Raw genomic sequence first — 12288 nt, forward strand, 5'->3', positions numbered from 1 at the left:
GTACCAGCACATCACAAGAATCCTTGAGCAGATTGGGACCTGGGAAATTTAGAAGCAAGGTCGACACCTTGAGCTTTTTGTCACGCTCCACAGGACATTTCTAAACAGTTTTTGCAGTGTGGCATGGTGCATTATCCTGCTGGGGGGCCACTGCCATTGGGGAGTACTGTTGCCATGAGGGGGGGTACTTGGTCTGCAACGGTGTATATGATATGTTTAAGTACTAGTATTTAATATTTGCCTGTATTAACATAATAGAATAGGCTATAATGCAAGAATCAATGTAAAATGTTAACATAATATAGTATTAAATGGTACATTATGATACTTAATTGTAGTAATATAGTATCGTATGGCATAATATATAGTATAGTACAACCATATAACAGACTTACAGTATATAGTATGTATAATAGGTATAGTGCAGCAATACAGCATATTGTATAGCCCAGTATAACTTACTCTATGATAGATAAGGTTTAGTGATTTTCTATGATTCTTTTGTGTTGCTATTTTGCCTTTGTTTGTCCTTATTTCTATTTGTAGACCTAGATAAATTCTTCATTAATTTATTCTAAAATGTCAATAAACTGGGAAATAAATAAATACACTCCGTACTTAAATAAACATGTAAAACTGTATAAAACATGCAGCTCTGTAGCTAAATAAATACCAAATTCCTTGAGACACATCGCCACCTAGCGGACAGTCTGCCTCCATTCCAGGCCAACCCCGCCCCTCCTTTGTCCCGCCTCCAATCCGCACGGAGCGCACGTTTTATAACCCTGGCCGGTGCGAGCGGGCGGAGTGAACCCACAACAGCGGCAAACGCATTGGAAACCCCACTTCAGCGGGCTGTCGCGGTACAGATCAATCGCATTGAATCTCTCAGTTGGGACTACGTAATTTGTTTCCATGCCTCGTGCCCTAGTCCGCGACCTGTCAATCAAGTCCATTATGCACGTCTTGTTAATGCAGCAAAGCAGCTGAGGGGACGAGAATAGCTTGAGAAGAGACCGCAGGTAATTTAGAAATTTGCTGTCAAAATGGACATGTTAACACAAACCGTCCGGAACATGGCGTCTCTTTCGTTTCTCTGTCCTGTCACGGGAGCTTGTTCATCGTTGCCTGGATGATAGCGTTAACTAGCTAACGTTGTGTTGGTATTAGCTGTCTAGCAAGCTAGCAGTTAGCGTTAGCCGCCGAGCTAATGTGAATGTTACCTAGCATTATGGGCTGCGTTATGAGCATACTGATGCTGTGTCAGTGTGTGTAATTACCCGCTGGACTGGCGTCTGCTATCGTAAATGATAACCAGGTTATAAACACGCTATCAAGGTTAATAGATACGGTGCCCTTGCTAGCATTTAATGCTACGATACTGTCGTTTTCCTCCCAGCGTCTCATGTAACGTTATAGTATGGATACATCTTTGGCCTTAAACTCCAGCGTTCATTATGTAAATGAAGCTAATACAAATACAGTTTTAGATGAAGTTGGGAAAATGGCAGGAATAGTTGCACACGTCATTGAAAAGATACATCCAGCTAAGTATACAGCATTTTGTGTAACGTTACTTTAACTAAAACATTCACGTTTAAAGCAACTGAATAATGATGTGACCTAGCTGCTGTTTGATGTTAGTGTATTAAAGACCTGTCATAGAGATGGGAGTGATTGAGTCCTGTGTTTTGTAAACTGGCTCTGGGCTTCCCTCTTGTTTACATTTGGGTGGTAATATTGGTTGGTCATGCTGATTTTCCCTGACAGTGTAAATGCACCAGTCTGAGGTAATCTAAGTATGAGCTTAATCTGAAAACAGATAGGTGTTAAACTACATTTAGTTCAGTACAAAGGAAACTGTAAACAGGCCTTGGAAGGGGTATGCTAATGTTGTCACTTTATTATTAAGTCACAGGCTTAAAGCTCAGCTCTCACAGGCTCATAATAATGTCAGTCACTATCAGCCAGTTCTCATCTCAATGGTAGTTTAGTAAACTTGTCACATTACATCACAGCCTTTTCTCCCTTTGTTTTGCAGGTTGGCTGCGTTTGCAGCCAGGAGAGGAGAGGGGAAGATGCCTTCTCCATCTTTTACCCTCGATGCTCAGCTGAGATTTCATGACAAATGGCTGAAGATAGACTTGCAGGTATGTGCACACAAAGGACTGAATCATATGAAAATAACTGCTTTTACAGAGTAGCATGATATTTAGTGGGTTCAGGCACATGTGACTGGGGAGTTTTTCATCTTTGCTTCAGTTTGGAGATGATATATTTGTTTTGACATGCTTGTTTTTGGCTAAAATGACTGTACGGCTTACTTTATTTTTGAAGCTGATTTGTTTCTAAGTTGTTGTCAGTCTGGCTGAGTTGCATGTCTCTAAACTTTGATGTCTCACTGACGATGAATGTGCATCTTTTTTTTCCAAAACATATTTTCCACGATCCCAGAAAGTGAATGCATTTTGCACTAGTTAGCAGAAACACCCAAAATTCTGCTTATTTAAAATGGTGAGAGTCAAACAGAATTGCACTGTAGGTGCATATAACCTGACACACCTGATCACCTCAGACCTGCCTGCAGGCTGTATCAAGCCTTTTGCACAGATGATTACTGTTTTTCCTGTAATCTGAAAAGAGGTAGATATTACAGTAAGTTAGGGGAAAAGGTATTATAAGATCTATATTGTGAAAACAAACTGATGTTGGTTGTAATTATGAGGTCTTTCATCAATACTGGATGGGTTTAGAGAAGATTGGGATGCGACACTCTGAATCCACAATCTTTTTCTGCATAATAGGCTGTACGATGAGCTGTCTGCTCTCACCTCCACAAATTGCAGCCTGTCTGGACTGAAAATTGGTTTGCACTACCAAATGAGAACTAAAATTGGGGTACGGTGTCATGTTTTCCCATCGTTAGAGCGCTCTCCTTTGCTGAGGGCAGCTTTTAAGTGTTGTGTGTCTGGTCTGGTGTCATCTGTGAGCTAACATGTTTTTGACATTTAAGACACTGGATCCTTGAAAGCAAGAGTCGGCTTTCCACTTGTGAGTGTTTCTTAGTAAAGCAAAGCATGAATGGTGCAATATTAGGATGGTGACACAGATTTCGCAGCAGATGTTGTCTTGAATCAGTTGGAACTCAGTGGTAAAGCAGCTAACTTGTACTCTCATTCTTGATTTATATTTGGTATTAATTTGTTGCTTGGTCTGCTTAGATGGGTTGTGAAGACTACATAAAAATATTTCTTCCTCAAGTGGAAAAAGTGAAATGATTATCAGCGAAAGGGAACATTTTAAAGTGATAATGTAACACTAAAACATGCTAATCCCTACCTCACCAATTTTCAACCAGCTTTGTATCATAATAATGTATGTAATAATAAAGTATGTGTATATGAATTGTGTTATGCATTACGTCAGCCACCAGTGGGAGTGTTTATTGGTCTGGTGTGACGCAGTACATTCTGGTAGCTGTAGATTTTTTACTTCTTAAGGCCCAGACACACCAAACCAACATCAAAGAACCAGTGGGACAAAGGCCGACTGTTGTGTCGCCTCATCTCGCCTGTGTCTCAGCCAAAAAGTTGCACTGAACCCACCACGTAGACTGCAGTCAACAGCCGACTAGCACGCATGTTCTGCGCCTGTGTGAGAGAAGATAACTCTCCATGGCAGCAGGCGGCTGTAGTCTGTATTTGTCATTAAAAAGATTAAGTGGAAGACTGATAGGATGGATTCTAGATGCTAGTTAGCCAGTTAGCATGTTAACAACACAACCCCATGTTGTAAGAACAGTTGATATTAGCTGTGCATTAGTGAACAATGACACAAACAATTATGAAATGATTCTGCTAAAGAGCTCAGTTGCTAAAAACACAATCTTACCTAATATAACAAGTTTGTTTTGATCTCACGCCCTCTTGACTTTAGCTGTTTGTTGGAGTTCCTCACTTGCTTTCCTTTTCTTGTGTGCTGAGCTGAACAGCCAGTCAGAGTGATTTCACTCACCGACAGGCTCGCCAAAGACTCAGACGCCGATTCAACATCATGATCGTCTGAAAAAAAGCAGACGAGGGCCGAGCAGTGCCAACGCTGCTAGACACACAGCAAAATCAAGGGTCACAGACGCTAACCGACAGCCAGCCGTCGACTTGGTGTGTCAGGGCCCTTATGCAAATGAAACACCACAGCTCTTTTTTTATGTTTTTTCTGGTCATATAGCACCAATATGAAAAGTATTTGTGTCTTTCTACTGCACTGACAGTCTAGCTTTATGAGAAAAGCGTCTTTCCAGCAGAGAGATGCTTCTTTAAAGTTCTGCTTGCATAATGTGATAATAGCCTGTCTGCGGCATACTTATGCACTTCTACAAAGCAAACACATGAAGATATGAATACAAAGTCGATTTTATTTATGCATTGTGCTGATTTTCTCTTTCTCATTTCCTTTGGCAGCGGGCTTTCTCTCCAGAGGGACTGAGTGAGATGTGGAATGAAATGGTAAAAGATGAAGAGATAACATTCAACGGAGAAGAATCAGCTCACCCAGGTACGGCACAGAGAGTTTGCAGCATTCATTTACCCTCTTATGTTGCTCACAGATTTACACATTGCTGCCATCTGTTTGTGAAGGCATGGTACATTTTTACACACTGTCTAAACATGAAACACGAGCCAGGGACAGGGTTGTCATTTTAACCTTGCTGATGGAAATGAAGGTTGATGTCAGTGTTTTCTTTTGGTAATTTCAGAGGATTGCACTGACTGCTTTGGAGCGCAGAAGAAGGATGAACCTAACGACAAAGAGAAGAAGGAGGAGGAGGAGACCTCAACATCTGTGCATCACTCCATTATTGAGACCTGGGACTGGGGGCGGCAGCCAGGTGAGACAGCTACCTGAACATGGTTGAAAATGTCCTGTTGTGGCTTTCTGTTGCTGCCTTATTCTCCTGTGGTGGTTATTTCACGCCTTCCTGTTTCTCAGTAGGGTATTTAATACCATGCTGACAGCAGATGGTTTCACAACACTTAAATGTCGACTAGATACAATTATACTGACCATTTCAACACATGGCCAACCCCTGTGTTTATCAATATCACGTCTGTCAGGCCCTGCTGATGTGTGCATGTTTTGCTGGCACGTGAGATGTGGAAACTCTGAAATGACAACTTGCAGCCTGCCGCTCTGAGTGTTTATTTTTACCCCTCAGAGTGTAATCTTGGTAGGCGTTACAATGTGGTCCAGTTAAGGGTAGCGTCTCTCACCCAAGCTGTGTTTACTGACAGGACTGGGTGGGACAGTGTCATGGTGATGGGAGATAAGCGTTGGGTGGGTGGGGGAATGATCTGCATGCATAGTGAATGCAGGTTTTGCTGGTAGCTACTTGGCGGCTTGTCGCTTTTTTCTTTATTGACTGAACCAGGAAATCAAACTGGTGTGATTGTACAGTGAGTGTAACTGGATCGCTACATGGACGAGTGCTCTGTCATTGATGCTTAAAGTTCAAACAGCACACTTCCTGCTTTTCCATTGAGTGGTCAGATATCTGGAACATGTTGATCTCAGCAGTTACAGCCCAGACCAAATCTATTGTTTTGAAATCAGGATGGAGCAGCGACAGATGACGGACTTGCTCTGATTCTTGGCAGTGGATGTGTTTTACCTCTTTTTTGCATGGTAGATCTTTTATGGAGTTTTTAAACAGTATTTTTATTGTTGTTGATTTTTCAATTATAACAAACATTACATTAATACAATGGTTAGTCTCGGCAGCAAATGCGGTATACATTCAAGTGAATAGGCAATAAGTTAAACAGTATTTAAAACAGATGTGAATATACAGATGTAACAGTAATTACAATGTACAGGAATCTTGAAGATCACATGACCTACTACACTTTATAATCTCATTCCAGTTGCACTGCTCCTATATGGAAGCAAACAAGAGACATAAAAGTTTTTTCCACCAGCCACTAGATACATAATATTCACATTTAATAAAGAAATATCTATGGGATGGGAAAATTTGATTGAACCAAATATGAATCAGTGCACTAAGAATCTATTGACATATGTTGCTATGAAAAAACTAACATACAAAATATCTGGGGCAGCTTCCTGGTGTTTTTTAAAACAAAACGTTGGCAATGAGCATATAAATATTTTACTTTGAAAACCAATCTGATTTTATTTGTCCTGAATGCACCTCTTTGAAAATGAAATATCTTCATTTGCAATTTCAAAAGCTGAATTTTGATTTACTTTTTTTCATTGTCACAACTTCAGATCCAAAAATTCAAGATTCAGAATTTAGAAAATAGAGACAAAGTTGCTCAAATTTGATTGGGTAAATTCACATCCAAAAATTCAACTTGCACAAAAATTAAATAGAGCAGCAGCTAAAGTTCAGTCAGATTGTACATAAGCAGCACAAACTGGACGACTTTCTGAAGCCCTCATCATTCTCCGTGGGTAATCATCAGTAGGTTTCTTCTTAGGCTTTATTGGGTTTTTAAGGTAACACAATTGCACATATTTTTTGCTCAGAGTACAATTATTGGGTTTTTAAGGTAACACAATTGCACATATTTTTTGCTCAGAGTACAAAATCACCTGAGTAGATACAATAATTGAACATAATAAAAGCAAAGTAAAGTGAAAAAAAAAGGGAAAGAGAAAAGAAAAAATGTGCTTAAAGAACATAAAGCTTGTGGGAGAATACATTAATAAAGAAAGACATTTTTTCCCCTTCCAGTAATTGTCTTCCTCAAAAAGGTGCTTACATACAGTGTGGCAGTATCCTTATACTTTTTCTAAATAAACTGTCCACTTCTGCCATCTTTTCGCTAACAAGCCTTCTCTCAAATGTAGTACATGAGTCAGTTTTTCCATTGTCCATATTTCCTTTATGATGTCCAGCCACTGGTTCCGGGTGGGAGATTCAAGTTTGTATTTCTAGTAATGGCTTTCCTAGAAGCTGTAAGAAGTACCTTAGCCAAACAGCGGTCTTCCATCTGCACCACTGGTGCAATGTGTCCCAAGTACAAAGTAACGCATGTCATCGTAATCTTATATCCAAGCACCTTGATCAAAACTGAGTGTACATCCTCCCAAAATGATTTCAATTTTACACAACTCCAAAAAATATGTGTATGATGTGCATTTAAGGAACCACATTGTCTCCAACAGGGCTGAGGTGTTGATAATCTTTTACTTTGGATCTTACGCGTAATAAAAAAACAAACCAAGTTTTTCCAATTAAACACCCTCCATTGTTGTGAGCTAGTTGAAGTGTGTTGGAGTTCACATATGTCATACCATTCATCTGATGTAATTTCCACTTCTAATTCGTCTTCCCATTTTGATTTCAGATGTAATGTTGAATTGCCCTTACATTCCATAAGACTCTCATAAAACCTGGAGATTACTTTGGTACAATTACTATTAGGTTTATATGCACTCAGCATGACATTTATCACTGAATTTAACATTTCTCTACTCTCCATTTTCACTTCCTTATTGTAGTAATCCCTAAATTGATCTGAACAGATCACTGTTATGTAGGCTGAACTTATCTTTTAATGTTTGGAAACTCTTCAGTTCTTTATTTTCTATTACAGTACCTATTGTCTTAATACCTTTTATTGTCCACTGTTTGAATGTGACATCACCTTCTCCTGGTTCGAACTGAGTGTCAAAGGCTATCCATCTGAGTACTTTCTGTTTTTTTCCATAATTTGAATTTCAAATTTCAATTTCAAGCCACTTTCTTGGATCACATGACTGACACGCTGTACTCTGATAGGCCAGAGGTCGGTTCCATTGTATTTAGGCTCAACTGCCTACCCTGTCCTGGGTAGTCTGGATGTTGCTATGTCACATTTTACGTTGTATTTTTGGATCTGAATTTTACCAGTCTAATTTGAGCAACCTTAGGTTTTTTGTTTTTTTTAAATTCTGAATTTTTTTTCAATCTGAGTTTATGAACTTCGAAAAAATATTCAAGTTCAGCTTTTCAAGAAATTCCGCATTTCAATTTCAAAAAGGTGAATTTAGGACTAATAAATTTAGATGAATGTTTTTTAAAGTAAAATATTTCTGTGCCATGAATTCAGTGGTGTGTAAATTTCAATATTAAATATGTAGTGGCTGTTACAATTCAAACTGTTATGTCTCTTATTTGCTTCCATACGCCCACCCCAGTCTTTGGCATTACTGATCATTACCAACTTTCTGTAATGTATTGATTTTATACTTTGGTTGTCCACATTTTTTGTCCTGTATCTATCACTTTATTAGCTTGTAAGAGGCACAAGTCTATTAGTGAATGGTCACTGTTTTTAGTAATACGGTCACTTTGTGCATTACTTTGTCGAACAAGGGATTTTCATTCTTGTCATCTGGCTAACCATATCAAGTACCTCCTTTTGAAAAACTGTTGACCACATTACATCCCCTTAAGCAGCTGTCCCTTTAGCATTGTTACAATAGAATCCTGTGTCTGGTGTTTTTGGGATTATGGTAATGTAGTTTTGATGGTGTTTAGATCTTTTATAAAGAGTAAATCAGCCCCTATGAATTTGGAAGTTCTCTTGCACAAGTTACTTTTTGGCCATGGGTAATGTATAATAGATAGTTAGAGACTCTGTCTGAGTGAGAGACGTATAACTGTCCTGACAGCCGAGCACAGCTGACTGTAGTGTGGCTCATACAACCTCAGGCCAGTCGGGCTTACATAAAGCTTAAGTGGATTTCAGACCTGCTATTTTGGCTCATCTCGTCTTCCCTGCAGCGCTGCTCTATAGACACATAATAAAACCTTTTCTTGCAATAAGATCAGAACAAAGAGCTGTTTGTTATCATGGCCAGTGGGGGAAATATTGAATATGGGGAATTTTCCTTTTGTCATTGCAAAACAGTCAAGATACAAGTATTAAGCTCAAGTGTCACAGGACTCCTTGCTGTCCGTGTAATAAGGAACTGGAGTGTTTCATAACTTTCTGCAATGTGTTAATTCCAAATAAATGTGTACTTTTTGAATATTTTTAAAAGAAAGTTACAGAATCTCCTATACATATATATAGTATATCATGTTAACTTGACTTTCCAGGGGTGCGGGGGGTGCTGTTGGAGGGCGGGGCACCCCCCTAATATAATGGTAGAGGAAACACTGGAGCCCTGAAACAATGAAATGACTCATTTGACCGATAACAATATATAGGTTACTCTTTTCTACCTGAGACTCCAGACGTTCGTCCATGGATACTTTTCTCTTAAGTGATCTGATTGGTCAGATGTCGGGGTGTTGACAGGCTGTGATCCAATACTCTGAAGTTAACCTGTTTTGGAGCAGGTTAGGTGTTCAGCATAATTTACCATGGTGATTTATCCCAGTAAAAAGAGAACCAGCTTCTTGGTACTGAAAACCCTGCGTTAACCCTGAACTAGTCTCTATATACAGGCTCTACATTCAGTGAATGTAGAGTCTGTAGGCAAACCCCGGAGATCTTGCGTCCGGAAGAAGAGCGGAAGAGCCCTGGTTTCCGGTTGTAGGCTGTTTGTAGTCCGCGTGATATTGACCAATCACGTTTGAGCCGGCTGCAGTTGTTGCCAGGTTAAACGGTCCGTGCGGTGAACTAACGAGGCGGAACATAATTGGCGTCACTGCAAACTCTGAATCCATCGCAATGGTTCAGCATATTTACTTATATATAAGTGGAAGTCAGAAATGGAAGTTCGCCTCCTCCGCCCAAATCAAATCGGAATGCCAAAAAATCGGGGGTCTGCCCCCAGAGGCTGTATCGCCGTCTGCCGGAAGTCAGATGCTGAATACAGCCGATGAGTTCTGAGAATGACCCTGAAGTTACATCGCTAACTCCAAATCCTGCTTCATAGTACAGGCATCTGCTTTGATTTTTAATGTCTGAGTCAAATGTTGAATATGAATTTTAAACGACAGTCTGCTGTCAAGCTAAGTTTCTTAGTATTTGTATGACTCGGCAAGATTAATGTGGGTGCTGTTTAAAGTTTTAATGGCAGGAAGGTCAGAGTCACAGGTAGAGGTGCAGAATGCCATGTACTTGGTCTTTTCTGCATTAAAAACTAGTCTGATTAAGGAGTGATGAGTGAAAAGCATCAAAGGCAGGCTGAAGATTAATCAGTGCCTGGTCTGGGGTGGAGCCTGGGGCATATAGAATTGTATCAACAGCAAGAAAATGGACAATGAACTATTAATTAGGAAGAAATATGTTACTTATAGTGTAAACAGCAATGGGCCAAGGATTGACCCCTGTGGCAACTTATTCGTATTTTGAATAATATTGCTCTGTTTGCACTCAAAATAAAGTTTAATAGTCATGTTTTTTGCTGCAAGAAGTAATTTCCATTGCTCTTCCCTTGTGTGTGTTTGTGTGTGTGTGTAGATGAGAATGAGTTGAAGGAGTGTCTGTTGGTCCTGGTTGAGGACCAGCAGAAGCTCTCAGCTCAGATGGCCAAAAGCACCCTGTCTGCCCAGCGCCTGCGCCAGCGCCTGGTCATCCTGGAGCGCTACCTCATCTCTCTGAGCCACAGCATGATGGAGGAGGAAGAGAAGTACAAGGTCCGCTGGAAGGGGCCCCCCAGCCCACCACTGCCTGCTGCTGATAATAAGAGGTAAAATATAACGAAGCGAGGGAGTGTAGTGGGCTGGCATGTCGGCTCGGTTGTCAGGGCTGTCACCTTAAAGCAATGAGAATAAAGCAGAGATTTTAAATTACCTATGGAAATCAAGCTTTTTTTGGCACTGAGCAACTTTCTATTGGAATAAACATGGGCCACACTCCAACCCTGAATCCATTTTTCTTCATACATCCATGATCTCAGCTTCTCTGCACAATCATTGCAGCCGGGAAATGTCTGTAAGGGAGTGTAGCAGCACTTTCTACTGTGAATAAATGCTTCTAAACCAAAATCCTCACAACCAGGCATGCTCCAGCAGGAATATGATCTGAAATCGAAGAAATTAACAACATCGGCCACCAAGATTACACATTTCCCTGATGTTAGCATGTAGCTACATGTAGCAGTGTAGCCAATGTGAACACTTGCAATAGTGTGCCTAGAGCAGCTGACCATATCAAGAAATCTGTCACAATCTGACGTAAGCATGTCCAGAAAAACCCTCGGAAACAGAGCATTCGTTTTTGCTCACTGGTTTTACTTTTACCTCATCTTTTAAAACTCTGGCCACATTTAATATGAACAACCAACATTGTAACATTATATATATATGATAGAAAATAAGGAAAAGCATAATACCGTAGGTCCCTTTTTATTAGCTCCACCAAGCTCCACCACAACTCAAATGCTGTGTCGGTACACTGTATTATAATTTAGGAAGGCAGTTTAATAAAGTATTATGTAAAACTATAGACTGGGCCTGTACAGTTAGAAAGTACAGAATATAGCACAGTTTATTCCTGGTATGTACTTACATGACTTAAAGAATTTTCATGCTTCCTTGAGTTAAACCCTGCAGCTATTTGAGTGCACACTGTGTTTTCCTCACAGAGGGCTCTTAAACACACACAAATGCATCTTGTGTTAATCTCTGTACATTTTTTTAAAATTTTATTTTATTTTTTTTCAGCCCTCGTCCAGCCAGTAAAGGAGTTGAAGGTTTGGCCAGAGTTGGCTCCAGGGCAGCGCTCTCGTTTGCCTTTGCTTTCCTGCGTCGGGCCTGGAGGTCAGGTAAGAACATCCGGGGTATACTGACAGGGAAGACTTGTTGTGTCCTAGTCGTGGTGGTGATAGCCGCTGTCATGGTAATGGAGCTTTGCTCAACAGCTGTTCTTGAACACCATGTAACAAGCTGCTCATAGTAAACAACCCAACTTATTTTTCAAAGCCATGTTTTTAGCCTTAGCTTGTGATGTTGGCTAAATAAAGGACTGCAAAGGTTTAGGGCCTGGGGGACTTGTTTGTGATGTTCCTGCTTCTTTGGGATGAGAGTGCAGCTGGCATGAAAAATGGCTTCATGGTCTGAATCTTCATGCATCAACAGAAACACTGAAATGGGAAAAGTCCCCATTTTGGGCAGATGAATAGGAACTATCACTATGTGTGACAGAGGCGTTAAATATATTTTCATTTTAGTTTTAGTTTGTAGTTCATGGTGCTGTTCTGTTGGGCTGTGTTGTATTAAACTATGATTTTATAATGAAGTCCCCTCCAATGTCTTTAAAGTATAATGTAGTCCAATACAACACCACCGTAGACTATGACCTCAAAAAAACCATAGAGTTG

At 40.1% G+C, this 12288-nt stretch overlaps 1 protein-coding gene across 3 annotated transcripts in view; it reads left to right on the forward strand.

Moving 5' to 3' along the window:
- Positions 1-902: 902 nt before the first annotated feature.
- herc2 (HECT and RLD domain containing E3 ubiquitin protein ligase 2) overlaps positions 903-12288 on the forward strand; it is a 57963-nt gene continuing 46577 nt past the window's right edge. For all 3 annotated transcript variants that reach the window (XM_050054566.1, XM_050054567.1, XM_050054568.1), the window contains exons 1-6: positions 903-1022; positions 2042-2150; positions 4461-4554; positions 4757-4888; positions 10428-10656; positions 11633-11733. In XM_050054566.1, the coding sequence (XP_049910523.1) occupies positions 2079-2150; positions 4461-4554; positions 4757-4888; positions 10428-10656; positions 11633-11733 (628 nt within the window). In that variant the 5' untranslated portion in view covers positions 903-1022; positions 2042-2078. The remainder of the gene's footprint in view (positions 1023-2041; positions 2151-4460; positions 4555-4756; positions 4889-10427; positions 10657-11632; positions 11734-12288) is intronic.

Source organism: Epinephelus moara, chromosome 10, assembly GCF_006386435.1.
Source record: "Epinephelus moara isolate mb chromosome 10, YSFRI_EMoa_1.0, whole genome shotgun sequence".
In the NCBI taxonomy this organism is placed as follows: domain Eukaryota; kingdom Metazoa; phylum Chordata; class Actinopteri; order Perciformes; family Serranidae; genus Epinephelus; species Epinephelus moara.